This window comes from Doryrhamphus excisus, chromosome 7 (genome assembly GCF_030265055.1).
Source record: "Doryrhamphus excisus isolate RoL2022-K1 chromosome 7, RoL_Dexc_1.0, whole genome shotgun sequence".
Taxonomy (NCBI): Eukaryota; Metazoa; Chordata; class Actinopteri; order Syngnathiformes; family Syngnathidae; genus Doryrhamphus; species Doryrhamphus excisus.
Window position 1 is genome coordinate 3,755,321 of NC_080472.1, and position 17,618 is coordinate 3,772,938.

A 17,618-nucleotide genomic window follows, 5' to 3' on the forward strand; every position below is an offset into this window, starting at 1 on the left:
CCGAGGAGAACTCGGTAAAAGGTAAAAAAATAAAAATACTTCTAAAAAACAACATGAATAAAGGAGGAGGGGGAGGGAATACTGACCCCGGTTTGTTTTCCTCATAAAACTTTGAAGGAAGTACACACACTACTCTGTTCATACTGCAACTCTCTCAGCGCTCAGGAAAAGGAAGAAGCAGGCCAAGCTCCTCATGGAGAACATCAGCACGGCCATCATCAAGGATCCTTATGTCATCATGGATGGATGGATGGATGAATGGATGGATGGTGGATGGGTTGGTGGGTTGGTGGGTTGAGTGGGCTCGGGTTAGGGTTAGCCATTAAGTCTAGTTGTGGGATGAAGGGATGAAGTATCCATGAAGAGGTGTTGATCCCAAAGATCTCCGTGAAGAAAAGGGAATGGGAATACTGTACTTGTAGGGAAGTTGTATCCTTGTGAAGGAAGGATGATGTGATGTCCTTCCATTGCAGTCATGTGACCTCCTTCTGTCCCCCAGGAGGTGCGCTTCACCCTGGATCGCTGTGCGGGGGCGGCCGTCATGGAGATGGAGGGTCTGGGCAGCTGGCTCACCACCCAGGACCACTCGTCCTGCGAGGTGATCGGCACCACGCCCAACATGGACCGGTACGCATGCAAAGGCGGGGGGGGGGCGCCGCATCAGAAGTTTTGCTAACTTCCCGTCTGCGCTCTTCTTCTTCTTCTTCTTCTTCTTCTTCTTCTTCTTCTGGGCACGGCAGACACCTGAACATGAGCCAGGTGTTGCAGCTGGGGGGGGTCAATGAGGACATTCCATACATCTACCCCCAACTTCAACACAAACACTTCACCGGATGCATACGCAACCTCCTGGTGGACAGCAAGGTACCCGCCTTCATCCGGCCATCCTTCACGTCACCCCCCCCCCCCCCCCCCCCCCATCTACATGACATCATACATCCATCCTTCACATCACCCCCCCCCCATCTACATGACATCATACACGTCATCATATTTTGACTTTATTAGTTTGTAAATATTCCATCACATTCATCTTTTGTCTCGTAAGCCTCCATGACGTAATATGATTGTAATATGACGTAATATGACGTAATATGATTGTAATATGACGTAATATGATTGTAATATGACGTAATATGATTGTAATATGACGTAATATGATTGTAATATGATTGTAATATGACATAATATGATTGTAATATGACGTAATATGATTGTAATATGACGTGATATGATTGTAATATGATTGTAATATGACATAATATGATTGTAATATGACATAATATAACGTAATATGATGACTGATATGAAATGTTGACGTCATGTGATGACGTCTTCGTGCTGTTTGCTGGTAGGAATATTAGTTATTACTTACAAACCTACTTTTTGTCCTAATATCACAATAGGACTATTATTCATATTTTCAGATGTTAATATTTATACAATATGTTCATCATATTAGAACAGCTTTTTATGCTCTTTTATTCAATCTTATTATTCTTCTTGTAAATGATCTTCTTGGAATATAATAACTTTATTCTTTGAATATTCTAACCTAATCTTCCTAAAATAACAACTTTTTATCATAATGTTATGACTTTAAAATGTCTTTGTAAAATACTATTACTTAGTGTAGAAATACTTCTACTACTACAGTATATGCCATGTACTGTATGTATAGTGTATAAATACCTATGTACTACTACAGTATATGCCATGTACTGTATGTATAGTGTATAAATACCTATGTACTACTACAGTATATGCCATGTACTGTATGTATAGTGTATAAATACCTATGTACTACTACAGTATATGCCATGTACTGTATGTATAGTGTATATATACCTATGTACTACTACAGTATATGCCATGTACTGTATGTATAGTGTATAAATACCTATGTACTACTACAGTATATGCCATGTACTGTATGTATAGTGTATAAATACTTATGTACTACTACAGTATATGCCATGTACTGTATGTATAGTGTATAAATACTTATGTACTACTACAGTACGAAACGCCCCCCACATCCTGCTAGCATGGGACTTGAACATCAGCATCTCCTGTGCGTCCCAGCAGGCTTCATTTGGAGCCCAAATCCCAACTTGACATCCAAGCGTTGGTTGAATATGACTCACACAAAAGATGAAAATATGGTATGAAAATATATATATATATTTATATATATATCTGATGCCTTTGAGTAGACGCAGCGACCTGCCAGTCAACCCCGCTGGAACGCTGCTAGCTTTTCACACGTTGGCTAACAATGCTAACATCATTTATTCCTTTTCTTCTCATTTCACTTCAACTCTTTGCCAGAAAGTTTGCTCAGCTTCTGACGCTAACTGCTAACTGCTAACTGTTTTTGTTTAGTCTTGCTTCGTCAACTACAAACGAGCTAGTAATTAGTGAGCTAGCTCGTCAGCCTACTATTCATGTCACGTTAGCTAGTGATCAGTTAGCGTGCTTGGCCTATGTATGAAATATTAATTAGTAAAATATTGTGAATATCGCTGGATTCAAATTGGTCCAGAGGCTAAAAGTGTTAGCATGTTTGAATAAACTAAATTAGCATGCAATGAAGCAGTCAAGGGATAATCATGCACACTTTTTCATGCACTCCAGATGATTATTCTTTAAGTATTAATGTCAAGAATCTTCACATGTAGGAAATAAGTCCAAGTATGGCCTGCTTCCACCCTCGACCCCCCCCCCCCCCTTTGGCTGGCCAAGTTAGCGCTTGAGATGAAGCCTTGATGCTCTTGGCTAACGTCGGCCTCAAATCTGCTCTCCAACTTTTTCAATGAGGCCTTCCTCCTTCCTCCTTCCTCCTTCCTCCTTCCTAGCAAAGCCGCCACATTGGACCTCTCATCATTGTGTGTGTGTGTGTGTGTGTGTGTGTGTGTGTGTGTGTGTGTGTGTGTGTGTGTGACAAGTGGCGAGCAGTTCCTCGCAGCGTCTCACATGAGTGAACTCCAACAGAGAAAGATGAGAGATGTCTTACTTTCTAATCCGCTGGCTTCCTTTAACGCTCCGCTCTCTTCTTCTCTTTGTGGCTCTTGGCCGTCTCATCTCACTGCTCCTCTGTCTCCTCATCTCCTCCGTCCTTGCCTCCTCTTCTCCTTGTCCTCACCTCCTCCTCGCCCCCGCCATGCTCCGTCCTACATCTTACCTTCTCCATCCTGCATCCTTCATCCTCCATCCTCCTCTCCATCCTGCATCCTTCATCCTCCATCCTCCTGTCCATCCTCCATAATTGATGTTCTGCTCCTTGTCCATCCTCCACCATCCAGCTGTATGATCTGAGCTCCCCAGCCGAGTCCCAGTCCAGCTCCCCAGGCTGCCTGACCACGGACAGCAGCTGCATGAACATGGGCTATCCTTCCTGTGGCCGCCACGGCCGTTGCCATGGCGAGTGGGGATCCTTCAGCTGCCAGTGTGTGCCCGGGTACACGGGGCAACAGTGTGAAGATGGTAAGTAGACTGGAGGTGCTCGTCATCCTCCATACTTTGGACATGGTTGACCTTCATGAAGGAACGTCAGGCATGACAAAGTCGTTGCTCTTGACTTTCCCTTCCACCGCTTCCGTAGCAACATCTCACACGAGCCCAGCTTAGATGCTACGTCCACCACAGGGTCAAAGGTCAGCCAGCATCTCAGCATGTTGCTTCCTCAGACTTTGGTGGATTAGCCCACCCTGAAGGTCTGCTAATGGATGATCAGCGTGATAAATAGCAGACGTTTATCTGCCGGCCTCGTGGGAATGGAAATAAGGACGAATCCGATTCATCTTGAGGAATAAAAGCAAGCCTGGCAGAGGAGCCGCCGAGCTGGCAGGACAACAAACACTAAATCACGCAGACGAGGTGTCGCTTCCACAAAAGCATCCCAATGAGAAGACAGCCAGGTCTTCTGGAAGAGACCACTCCAAAAGATCAAAACACCAAATAGCAACATGGAGACGTTCCATCAGGAAGGATTAGAATAAACAATATTACCCAAATCCCTTGTTGATATGACAAACACTCGACGTTTCTTCTGGATGTCACCAAGATGTCACCTCGACTGATGGAGCGTTCTCTGCTTTCATACCCAACGTAAATACTACTTCCCATTTTAGCACCAGGAGTACCTCCGCTGACGGCAAACGCTTCCTCCTGCCTGTCTGGTTTTCCCACAGATCACATGATCCCTGGCCAGATCTTCCCAAAGGGACTTCATGGCTTGGCTTGCTCTGAAAGGTTCATCCATCAGTTGAGGGTTGCATCATCAGCTGCTTTTGCCTGTCATGTCAAAGACGTGTAGATACGTTGTCAGGTCTTCTGAGACAGTCTGTCTACGTCTTTGGATTTGAACCACTTCATCCATCCATCACCGACCACCGACACCACGAACACCACCGAGGTGGACGCCAACGCCAGCCGCACCAGGTCTTACTCTGCTGGTGCTGAAACTCAGGAGACGTGAAGACGCAGCAGTCTTGCCTTGTCTTCATACGTTTGATTCCCAGGATTGAAGCATGATGGACATGTGATGTCATGGTGGACCCTCAGGATGGACACCAGGACCTTGGACCTTGTTGACGGCTCCAGCCTTGTTTGTTTCTTGAAAAGGGAGCAAAAGGCCGTCTCTTTTGGTCCATGCCTCCCGCCAGACTGGTGTCGACCAGTAAAGTGTGTTTTTGTCCGTGACGCTGCTTTGAAAAGGCCCAAGTCAACTTCCTGTCCGACATTTTGCCTTCGGCAGCGGTTGAAGGAAGAGATGAAGCAGCTGCCTGCCAACGTGTCCAAAGGCCACCCAGCAGGATGCGTTGGCCTCTGGAACCCAGAAGGAAATAAAACTGCTGATGTTTCAAGATGAGACGCTAGCTGCGGTGAAGCGGGATCTCACCTGAGAAGCCCAAACTCCCGCCGCGTGCGGCGCGCCTCCTTCCTGCACTGACGGCCATTTGTCTTTGCAGAGGTTCCCGAGTATTCCCTGGACGGCCACAGCCATGTTCGCTACCAGCTGGCCTCGCCGCTGCCGGCCCGCAGGACGGCCGTTCAGGTTCTGGTCCGAACCCGCAAACACAGCAGCACCGTGCTGAGTCTGAGCTCCACGCAGCAGAGCGAGTACCTGAGACTGGAGGTGAGACTGACGGAATACACAGCAAGTACTACTACAGTATGCTTACTCTTGTACTTATGTATACTACACCAGCGGTAAAGAATACAAATGGGTGGACACACGGACATTATTGTATCTGTTATGTGGGTCACCCCCATGCGGGATGGTGGGGATGGTGTCCCGATACTTCTGTCCAAATCCACACCTGCTTGATTGGAACAAGTTCCCACAGGGGGGCTATTTGCTCAGATATGCCTCCATCCCGGCCCCCCGCGTGGCGACGTGGAAGCAGACACACTCACTGCCTCTCGTGTGGGGGGGTCAGGTGGGAGCCAGTCTGGTGCTGCCGTTTAATTGGGTGTAAAATCAGGCGGCGGAGAGAACGTGCTTACAAGTCAGCATCCCGGAGGATTGGAAATATAATTAATAATTCATAATTAATACTCCACGGCAGCGCCTGGAAACGAGCCCCCGCTTTCCCAACCAGACCTCGGGGCGCCGCCACCTTCTGCCCACAGCTTTACAGACATAAGGGTTGAGTACAGGGCCCCCCCAGGACCAGAGAGACATTACTGGAAGACACACGGGTGGACTTGTGGCTCGGGCGTGGGGGGAGGGGGTGTGGGGGGGGGGGGGGGGGGGGTCACTCCAAGACCGCCTCCCACACATAAACATCGAGGTGTCATAGCATGACGTGACAAGCACATACATGGCTACTACCATAGGAGTCTGAAGGACCTAGAGTATCTAGATGAGTCAAGAGGGTCTAGAGGAGTCTAGCGGGTCTGGAGCATCTGGACGAGTCTAGAGGGTCTAGAGGAGTCTCGAGGGTCTGGAGGAGTCTAGACGGTCTGGAGGAGTCTAGAGGGTCTGGAGGAGTCTAGCGGGTCTGGAGCATCTGGACGAGTCTAGAGGGTCTAGAGGAGTCTAGAGGGTCTGGAGGAGTCTAGAGGGTCTGGAGGAGTCTAGAGGGTCTGGAGGAGTCTAGAGGGTCTAGAGGAGTCTAGAGGGTCTGGAGGAGTCTAGCGGGTCACCTTGCAAACAATGAAAGACCAGTCATTCGTGATTGGTCCTGTACGTTGATTGACAGGAGGCGGTGCCGCGTGGCAACGTGTCAGCGCAGCCGGCGCAGCCTGCTGGAGGCGCTTCCATCCCGCTGGCAGATATTTCACGCACGTTGCGTAGTCGTAGCGCCATAAAAGTCCAATCAAAGCAAATATGAATATTAATGCAATATTACGTCTTCTTTACATTTCTTGGAAAAAACCTTTTGGCATCTTCTTGTCAACACTTGGAAAACATTTCATCAGCCAGACAACTTTTACACTGTGTGTGTGTGTGTGTGTGTGTGTGTGTGTGTGTGCGTGTGTGTGTGTGTGTGTGGAGCCACTTGTTTCTCAGTTTTTGATTGACACCTGTCATGTACAATTGCATGTTTTGCCGTATATTTATTAGACGTCCTTGATAAATATTTCACGACTCCACGATACCTGGTGGAGGCGCTGCAGCAGAGGGATGGCGATCATCCCGAGACCCCCGGCTGACCACCATCTCCTGATGGCATGACATCGTGGACCTGGACTATTATACTCATATCTGCTTATAGTTTAGGAGTTTGTCCTTGCCCAAAATGTTGTGTTGCTGCTGGATGTTCATAGTATCCCAGTCAGAGCCTAAGTTTGTTTTCTTTTCCAAACGAGAAAGAGAAAAGTATATTCTTTCTATCTTTTCTATATCTAGACTGCATCTCTCTCTTGTCTCTTCCATCCAATCAGATTTGTCAGGGCCTGCTGGGCGTGGTCTACAATCTGGGCGACGGCGACTACAACCTGAGCATCCCCGCCTACCGCCTGGACAACGGCGAGTGGCACGAGGTCTCCCTGGATCGCCACGACAACGAGATCACCCTGCGGCTGGACGGTGGCGGCGGGCAGAGGGAGGTGACCGGATCGCGGGGGCGGAGCCGGGAAATCGTCATCGACCCCACGGTGGTGATGCTGGGGAACACCTTCCCGTCTCTGATCAACAACAGCTTCCAGGGTGAGTCACCGCAACGCCAATCATCCATCCATCATCCATCCATCATCCATCCATCATCCATCCATCGTATCATCCATCCATCATATCATCCATCCATCTATCATCCATCCATCACATCATCCATCCATCATATCATCCATCCATCATATCATCCATCCATCCATCACATCATCCATCGTATCATCCATCCATCGTATCATCCATCCATCGTATCATCCATCCATCGTATCATCCATCCATCACATCATCCATCCATCATATCATCCATCCATCGTATCATCCATCCATCGTATCATCCATCCATCGTATCATCCATCCATCGTATCATCCATCCATCACATCATCCATCGTATCATCCATCCATCGTATCATCCATCCATCGTATCATCCATCCATCGTATCATCCATCCATCACATCATCCATCCATCATATCATCCATCCATCATATCATCCATCCATCCATCACATCATCCATCGTATCATCCATCCATCGTATCATCCATCCATCGTATCATCCATCCATCACATCATCCATCCATCATATCATCCATCCATCATATCATCCATCCATCCATCACATCATCCATCGTATCATCCATCCATCGTATCATCCATCCATCGTATCATCCATCCATCATATCATCCATCCATCGTATCATCCATCCATCGTATCATCCATCCATCACATACATGGTACAATAAATGTAACATGATGCCCCCCCCCCCCCCCCCCCCAGGGTGCATGAGGGACCTGCGCCTCAACGGTCGCTCCATGCCGATGGAGGTCCAGCAGGCGCGGGAGGGCGTGTCCCAGGTCAGCGTGCAGGGCCTCACCCAGGGGTGCCCGTCCGACTCCTGCAGGAGGAACCAGTGCACCCCCCCCTTCACCTGCGTGGACCTGTGGCGGGTGCACGAGTGCAGGTAGGCGCCCGTAAGAGCCGCTAGAAGAATCAAAATCACCTTTCCATACCCTCTTTTATGGCAAATGGTGATCCGAAATCGTGTCACTGTCAGGCTAGCAGCTTTCATTTATTCGATTTAAATGTATCAGATATGATTTTTGTTACTATTATTTCTACTGTATATTCATATTTAATCAAATAAGAGCGACTCAAGTAAAAAAAAAGATTAATCATGAAATAAATGTAATGTATTATTTGTATTATTACATAATTTATTATCGCATAACTATTGTCTTAAAATATTGTACTTCATATAAATCCTATTCAATCATTACAATGAATATATATATACGTATATGCAAATGAGGTAAGAGTAGTTATTATATAGAAGAAATAAATGCCTCTGCATTATTATTATTATTATGATGATGATTCCATACCCGTCTGTCGTCCTGATGGTTCTCCGTCGGCGTGTTTGAAGAGGATGAAAGCCTTTAAGCGGGACTTGGCCTTTCCCGGTGAAGAGCTAACGTGCTAACGAGGCTGTAAAGCGCTAAGTGTTAGCCATAAAGGCCGCTAATGATGGCGGCCGCTCGGCGGCAGCCGCTGACGCATTTCAATCAGTCGTGTTTGTCCTCCTGGACTCGCCGCCATGCATAAAAGATGGATTCATAAATATATTTACATTTGGCCTCGCCACTTCTCACGACGGCTTTGAAACGCCCAACACCAGGATGATGTTGACACCAGGATGATGCCTCCTCGGGATGACCGACTTCCGACCCAGCCGCCACTTCCGAGGATCCGCCGTTTACTCCCGGCCCCGTCTTCAAATCGCCCGTGACTTCAAATCGCCTTTGAGAAGTCCTTCTTTCTTCCTCGCCTTCCTGCCCCCATAAAACCATGGATATGAAAAGAAAAGGAATTCACTATCACTGAAATATGGATATGAAATATATAGATGATAGAAATGAAATATATAGATGATAGAAATGAAATATATAGATGATAGAAATGAAATATATAGATGATAGAATAGATGATAGAAATGAAATATATAGATGATAGAAATGAAATATATAGATGATAGAAATGAAATATATAGATGATAGAAATGAAATATATAGATGATAGAAATGAAATATATAGATGATAGAAATGAAATATATAGATGATAGAAATGAAATATATAGACGATAGAAATGAAATATATAGATGATAGAAATGAAATATATAGACGATAGAAATGAAATATATAGACAATAGAAATGAAATATATAGATGATAGAAATGAAATATATAGATGATAGAAATGAAATATATAGATGATAGAAATGAAATATATAGACGATAGAAATGAAATATATAGACAATAGAAATGAAATATATAGATGATAGAAATGAAATATATAGATGATAGAAATGAAATATATAGATGATAGAAATGAAATATATAGATGATAGAAATGAAATATATAGACGATAGAAATGAAATATACAGATGATAGAAATGAAATATATACATGATATGAATGAAATATATGTATATATGAGAATATAAATCTATGAGAACAATAGGGCTGTCAAAGTTAAGGTGTTTCCTTTAACGGTAGTTGTTTTTTTTTGGGGGGGGGGGGGCGTGATGAACGTGCACCCCTCCTGGTTCGGGTGTGAATGGAGTCCTAATTCTGAAAGTTCCCAAACACACACACACACACACACACTTGAACCGCTCTGTGTCCTCACAGGTGTCCGCCAGGTCACATGGTGCGCGTGAACGGCAGCAGGAAGTGGTGCGTGTACACGCTGTGCGCCACGCGGCCGTGCCACCGCGGGACCTGCGTGCCGCACTCGCCCTCCAAGTTCACCTGCCACTGCCCCGAGGGCCACCGGGGTCGCCTGTGCGAGACCACGCTGGCCGTGTACCGCGACGACGTGGGCCTCAGCTTCAGCTCGCTCTTCGCCATCTGCATCTGCTTCATGGCGCTCGTCGGTACGTACCTACAAAGTACTTTTTACACCACAAGTACTGACAACGCAATATTGCATTACTGCCAATGTACATGCACGGGTCTTACTGCAGTAGGACTAAGAGTAGTAGTAGTAGTTTTGACAGTAATCCCTCACTCCTGGTGGTTCTTTGGTGGCTTTGGTTCCAGACTGTACTAATCCCTGCAAAGGAGGACTCCTTGTTTACAAAAGGGACCATTTTGGTATTTAGAGCATCGAAAAACGCTTTACATGTTTTTAACATGATTAGAGCCCTCTAGACATGAACTAACACCCCTATAGTCACCTTTACACTTTTACGCGTTTACTGGGACGGCTTGCATCTGAGAGGGAAACTTCTGGGATGGTTCTCAGTGGGAAAAGGGGGGCGTTGGGAATGAGGTCCTGCCCCAGGAGGAGGAGTTGAAGTATCTCGTGGTCTTGTTCACGAGTGAGGGAAGGGGGGAGCGTGAGGTTGACAGACGGCTCGGTGCAGCCGTGCTGGTTAAGAGAGACCCGAGCATCAGCACCATCCGACATGCATGGACATCCTTGAAGCTTTCACCTCACGTCTTCATCTTCAGACACACCGTGCAGCTAAATGTGCTGCTAGGAGGAGGTGGAGATGTTCCTGTGTGTTGTACAGCGTGTGCACGAGGCAGGATGGCTTTCCAAATGTTCAGCTGTGAGCTTCGCTCCACTTGCTACTGACCGCCGTGCTTGGCTTCCATATCAATGTGAGGACGGGAGAACGTGAGGACGTGAGGACGTGAGAACGTGAGGACGTGAGGACGTGAGAACGGGAGGACGTGAGAACAGGAGAACGTGAGGACGTGAGAACGTGAGAACGTGAGGACGTGAGGACGTGAGAACGGGAGGACGTGAGAACAGGAGAACGTGAGGACGTGAGGACGTGAGAACGTGAGGACGTGAGAACGTGAGGACGTGAGGACGTGAGAACGTGAGGACGTGAGGACGTGAGAACAGGAGAACGTGAGAACGTGAGGACGTGAGGACGTGAGAACGTGAGGACGTGAGAACGTGAGAACGTGAGGACGTGAGAACGTGAGGACGTGAGAACGTGAGGACGTGAGAACAGGAGAACGTGAGGACGTGAGGACGTGAGAACGTGAGGACGTGAGAACAGGAGAACGTGAGGACGTGAGGACGTGAGAACGTGAGGACGTGAGGACGTGAGGACGTGAGAACGGGAGAACGTGAGGACGTGAGAACGTGAGGACGTGAGGACGTGAGAACGTGAGGACGTGAGGACGTGAGGACATGAGAACGTGAGGACGTGAGGACGTGAGAACGTGAGGACGTGAGAACGTGAGGACGTGAGGACGTGAGAACGTGAGAACGTGAGGACGTGAGGACGTGAGAACGTGAGGACGTGAGGACGTGAGGACGTGAGAACGTGAGGACGTGAGGACGTGAGAACGGGAGAACGGGAGGACGGGAGGACGTGAGAACGTGAGGACGTGAGGACGTGAGGACGTGAGAACGTGAGGACGTGAGAACGTGAGGACGTGAGGACGTGAGAACGTGAGGACGTGAGAACGTGAGGACGTGAGGACGTGAGAACGTGAGGACGTGAGAACAGGAGAACGTGAGAACGGGAGGACGTGAGAACAGGAGAACGTGAGGACGTGAGAACGTGAGGACGTGAGGACGTGAGAACGTGAGGACGTGAGGACGTGAGGACATGAGAACGTGAGGACGTGAGGACGTGAGAACGTGAGAACGTGAGGACGTGAGAACGTGAGGACGTGAGAACGTGAGGACGTGAGAACGTGAGGACGTGAGGACGTGAGAACGGGAGAACGGGAGGACGGGAGGACGTGAGAACTGAGAACGGGAGGACGGGAGGACGTGAGGACGTGAGAACGTGAGGACGTGAGGACGTGAGAACGTGAGAACGTGAGAACGTGAGGACGTGAGAACGTGAGGACGTGAGGACGTGAGAACGTGAGAACATGAGGACGTGAGAATGTGAGGACGTGAGGACGTGAGAACGTGAGGAGTGCCAATCCAAATATCTTCTTTCCTCCACTTAAAGTCCACACATGGAAGAGATGCTCTTTAGAAGTCATGAAGTTGTAGAAGGTGGCGGCGTGCAACCTTGGCGCAAATAAGCAAAATAATAAGCAAATAAGGCGCATACACACACACATACACACACACGCATATGCACACACACACACACACGCACACACACGCACACACAGAAGCAAATGAAGACATTTCCAGCGCTCGGCCTGTTGGTTGGTATTTCTTCAGCCTACTTGCGTCAGAAATCAATGCGAGCAGAGCGTCTGTCTGGAGAGCATCTGTGCTCAGATCCACACGTGCTGCTGTTCATTTTCCATTCGGACTTTTTATTTCTCTTTTATTTGCTGCCTGGCTGACAGGATGTGATCCTCACATCTCATCCGTCAACATCGCAATTTCATTCCACATCCAACGTGTCTCCACCTCCAAAGGGTCCAACAGCAACAACAATAATACCAATACCAAGAATACCAATAGTACCAGTAATACCAATAGTACCAGTAATACCAATAGTACCAGTAATACCAATAGTACCAGTAATACCATGATGCTCCTCTTTTGGGGGGAGGCCTGTGCTTCAGCGACGCTAAGGAGACGCTGGTCCTGTCTTGCAGTGCTGCTGCTGGGCATCTTCCTCTACACGCGCTGGAGGAGCTACAAGGGCCTGAAGGAGGGCGTCTACCACGTGTCCGCCCACCATGACGGCTGGGAGGACATCAGGGAGAATGTGCTCAACTACGACGAGGAGGGCGGTGGCGAGGAGGACCAGGTATCTGCTCCACGTTCACATTTGCATGCGTAGGTACATGAAAACACACATACTACATGCAATCATACATACAGGAGATACACAGACACACAGTCCATACATACATAAGATACACACATACATACGTATGATACATACACACAACATTACATACATACATGCATACATACGTCCTTTACGTACATACATACATACATACATGCATAGATACATGCATACATACATACGTATATACATACATACTTTCGGTCCATACATACACACATACGTACATATGGACATACATACATACATACATACATACTTTAGGTACATACGTACATACATACTTAAGGTCCAAACATACACACATACGTACATATACACATATATACATACATACATACATACATACATACTTGCATACATACATACATACATACAGAGATGTATACATACATACATACGTACATACATACTTTCAGTACATACATACATACTTTCAATACATACATATATACTTTCGGTCCATACATTCACACATATGTACATATACACATACATACATACATAGACGCATGCATACGTACATACTTTCAGTACATACATATATACATCCACACATACATACAACCATACATACATACATATACACACATACATGCCTACAAACATACATATACACATACCGACATATATACATGAATACAAACATACATACTTTCGCTACTAACCCCTTACGTTTTTTGTCAAAATGACCAAATTCAAACATTGGCTTTTTATGCCGTTTTTGGGTGCTTCTGGGGCCCCTGTTGAGTGTGTGTGAGGTTTAACCTTTATTTTTGACCAGAAAAGTGCATTTTCAGCAAGTTGAAAAAATCTGAAAAAAACGACATACTAACCCCTTACGTTTTTTGTCAAAATGACCAAATTAAAAACCTGGCATTTTATGCTGTTTTTGGGTGCTTCTGGGGCCCCTGTTGAGTGTGTGTGAGGTTTAACCTTTATTTTTGACCAGAAAAGTGCATTTTCAGCAAGTTGAAAAAATCTGAAAAAAACGACATACTAACCCCTTACGTTTTTTGTCAAAATGACCAAATTAAAAACCTGGCATTTTATGCTGTTTTTGGGTGCTTCTGGGGCCCCTGTTGAGTGTGTGTGAGGTTTAACCTTTATTTTTGACCAGAAAAGTGCATTTTCAGCAAGTTGAAAAAATCTGAAAAAAACGACATACTAACCCCTTACGTTTTTTGTCAAAATGACCAAATTAAAAACCTGGCATTTTATGCTGTTTTTGGGTGCTTCTGGGGCCCCTGTTGAGTGTGTGTGAGGTTTAACCTTTATTTTTGACCAGAAAAGTGCATTTTCAGCAAGTTGAAAAAATCTGAAAAAAACGACATACTAACCCCTTACGTTTTTTGTCAAAATGACCAAATTCAAACATTGGCTTTTTATGCCGTTTTTGGGTGCTTCTGGGGCCCCTGTTGAGTGTGTGTGAGGTTTAACCTTTATTTTTGACCAGAAAAGTGCATTTTCAGCAAGTTGAAAAAATCTGAAAAAAACGACATACTAACCCCTTACGTTTTTTGTCAAAATGACCAAATTAAAAACCTGGCATTTTATGCTGTTTTTGGGTGCTTCTGGGGCCCCTGTTGAGTGTGTGTGAGGTTTAACCTTTATTTTTGACCAGAAAAGTGCATTTTCAGCAAGTTGAAAAAATCTGAAAAAAACGACATACTAACCCCTTACGTTTTTTGTCAAAATGACCAAATTAAAAACCTGGCATTTTATGCTGTTTTTGGGTGCTTCTGGGGCCCCTGTTGAGTGTGTGTGAGGTTTAACCTTTATTTTTGACCAGAAAAGTGCATTTTCAGCAAGTTGAAAAAATCTGAAAAAAACGACATACTAACCCCTTACGTTTTTTGTCAAAATGACCAAATTAAAAACCTGGCATTTTATGCTGTTTTTGGGTGCTTCTGGGGCCCCTGTTGAGTGTGTGTGAGGTTTAACCTTTATTTTTGACCAGAAAAGTGCATTTTCAGCAAGTTGAAAAAATCTGAAAAAAACGACATACTAACCCCTTACGTTTTTTGTCAAAATGACCAAATTAAAAACCTGGCATTTTATGCTGTTTTTGGGTGCTTCTGGGGCCCCTGTTGAGTGTGTGTGAGGTTTAACCTTTATTTTTGACCAGAAAAGTGCATTTTCAGCAAGTTGAAAAAATCTGAAAAAAACGACATACTAACCCCTTACGTTTTTTGTCAAAATGACCAAATTCAAACATTGGCTTTTTATGCCGTTTTTGGGTGCTTCTGGGGCCCCTGTTGAGTGTGTGTGAGGTTTAACCTTTATTTTTGACCAGAAAAGTGCATTTTCAGCAAGTTGAAAAAATCTGAAAAAAACGACATACTAACCCCTTACGTTTTTTGTCAAAATGACCAAATTAAAAACCTGGCATTTTATGCTGTTTTTGGGTGCTTCTGGGGCCCCTGTTGAGTGTGTGTGAGGTTTAACCTTTATTTTTGACCAGAAAAGTGCATTTTCAGCAGGTTGAAAAAATCTGAAAAAAACGACATACTAACCCCTTACGTTTTTTGTCAAAATGACCAAATTAAAAACCTGGCATTTTATGATGTTTTTGGGTGCTTCTGGGGCCCCTGTTGAGTGTGTGTGAGGTTTAACCTTTATTTTTGACCAGAAAAGTGCATTTTCAGCAAGTTGAAAAAATCTGAAAAAAACGACATACTAACCCCTTACGTTTTTTGTCAAAATGACCAAATTAAAAACCTGGCATTTTATGCTGTTTTTGGGTGCTTCTGGGGCCCCTGTTGAGTGTGTGTGAGGTTTAACCTTTATTTTTGACCAGAAAAGTGCATTTTCAGCAAGTTGAAAAAATCTGAAAAAAACGACATACTAACCCCTTACGTTTTTTGTCAAAATGACCAAATTCAAACATTGGCTTTTTATGCCGTTTTTGGGTGCTTCTGGGGCCCCTGTTGAGTGTGTGTGGGGTTTAACCTTTATTTTTGACCAGAAAAGTGCATTTTCAGCAAGTTGAAAAAATCTGAAAAAAACGACATACTAACCCCTTACGTTTTTTGTCAAAATGACCAAATTCAAACATTGGCTTTTTATGCCGTTTTTGGGTGCTTCTGGGGCCCCTGTTGAGTGTGTGTGAGGTTTCCCCTTTATTTTTGACCAGAAAAGTGCATTTTCAGCAAGTTGAAAAAATCTGAAAAAAACGACATACTAACCCCTTACGTTTTTTGTCAAAATGACCAAAATCAAACATTGGCTTTTTATGCCGTTTTTGGGTGCTTCTGGGGCCCCTGTTGAGTGTGTGTGAGGTTTAACCTTTATTTTTGACCAGAAAAGTGCATTTTCAGCAAGTTGAAAAAATCTGAAAAAAACGACATACTAACCCCTTACGTTTTTTGTCAAAATGACCAAATTCAAACATTGGCTTTTTATGCCGTTTTTGGGTGCTTCTGGGGCCCCTGTTGAGTGTGTGTGAGGTTTCCCCTTTATTTTTGACCAGAAAAGTGCATTTTCAGCAAGTTGAAAAAATCTGAAAAAAACGACATACTAACCCCTTACGTTTTTTGTCAAAATGACCAAATTCAAACATTGGCTTTTTATGCCGTTTTTGGGTGCTTCTGGGGCCCCTGTTGAGTGTGTGTGAGGTTTAACCTTTATTTTTGACCAGAAAAGTGCATTTTCAGCAAGTTGAAAAAATCTGAAAAAAACGACATACTAACCCCTTACGTTTTTTGTCAAAATGACCAAATTCAAACATTGGCTTTTTATGCCGTTTTTGGGTGCTTCTGGGGCCCCTGTTGAGTGTGTGTGAGGTTTAACCTTTATTTTTGACCAGAAAAGTGCATTTTCAGCAAGTTGAAAAAATCTGAAAAAAACGACATACTAACCCCTTACGTTTTTTGTCAAAATGACCAAAATCAAACATTGGCTTTTTATGCCGTTTTTGGGTGCTTCTGGGGCCCCTGTTGAGTGTGTGTGAGGTTTCCCCTTTATTTTTGACCAGAAAAGTGCATTTTCAGCAAGTTGAAAAAATCTGAAAAAAACGACATACTAACCCCTTACGTTTTTTGTCAAAATGACCAAATTAAAAACCTGGCATTTTATGCCGTTTTTGGGTGCTTCTGGGGCCCCTGTTGAGTGTGTGTGAGGTTTAACCTTTATTTTTGACCAGAAAAGTGCATTTTCAGCAAGTTGAAAAAATCTGAAAAAAACGACATACTAACCCCTTACGTTTTTTGTCAAAATGACCAAATTCAAACATTGGCTTTTTATGCCGTTTTTGGGTGCTTCTGGGGCCCCTGTTGAGTGTGTGTGAGGTTTAACCTTTATTTTTGACCAGAAAAGTGCATTTTCAGCAAGTTGAAAAAATCTGAAAAAAACGACATACTAACCCCTTACGTTTTTTGTCAAAATGACCAAATTAAAAACCTGGCATTTTATGCCGTTTTTGGGTGCTTCTGGGGCCCCTGTTGAGTGTGTGTGAGGTTTAACCTTTATTTTTGACCAGAAAAGTGCATTTTCAGCAAGTTGAAAAAATCTGAAAAAAACGACATACTAACCCCTTACGTTTTTTGTCAAAATGACCAAAATCAAACATTGGCTTTTTATGCCGTTTTTGGGTGCTTCTGGGGCCCCTGTTGAGTGTGTGTGAGGTTTAACCTTTATTTTTGACCAGAAAAGTGCATTTTCAGCAAGTTGAAAAAATCTGAAAAAAACGACATACTAACC

The 17,618-nt window shown here is 44.8% G+C and overlaps 1 protein-coding gene across 4 annotated transcripts in view; it reads left to right on the forward strand.

Moving 5' to 3' along the window:
- Window positions 1–17,618, forward strand: part of si:ch211-186j3.6 (neural-cadherin) — a 182,404-nt gene that overhangs the window by 112,700 nt on the left and 52,086 nt on the right. For all 4 annotated transcript variants that reach the window (XM_058076750.1, XM_058076747.1, XM_058076748.1 and 1 more), the window contains 8 exons: window positions 500–627; window positions 741–864; window positions 3,306–3,486; window positions 4,974–5,140; window positions 6,895–7,159; window positions 7,898–8,081; window positions 9,811–10,055; window positions 12,718–12,872. In XM_058076750.1, the coding sequence (XP_057932733.1) occupies window positions 500–627; window positions 741–864; window positions 3,306–3,486; window positions 4,974–5,140; window positions 6,895–7,159; window positions 7,898–8,081; window positions 9,811–10,055; window positions 12,718–12,872 (1,449 nt within the window). The remainder of the gene's footprint in view (window positions 1–499; window positions 628–740; window positions 865–3,305; window positions 3,487–4,973; window positions 5,141–6,894; window positions 7,160–7,897; window positions 8,082–9,810; window positions 10,056–12,717; window positions 12,873–17,618) is intronic.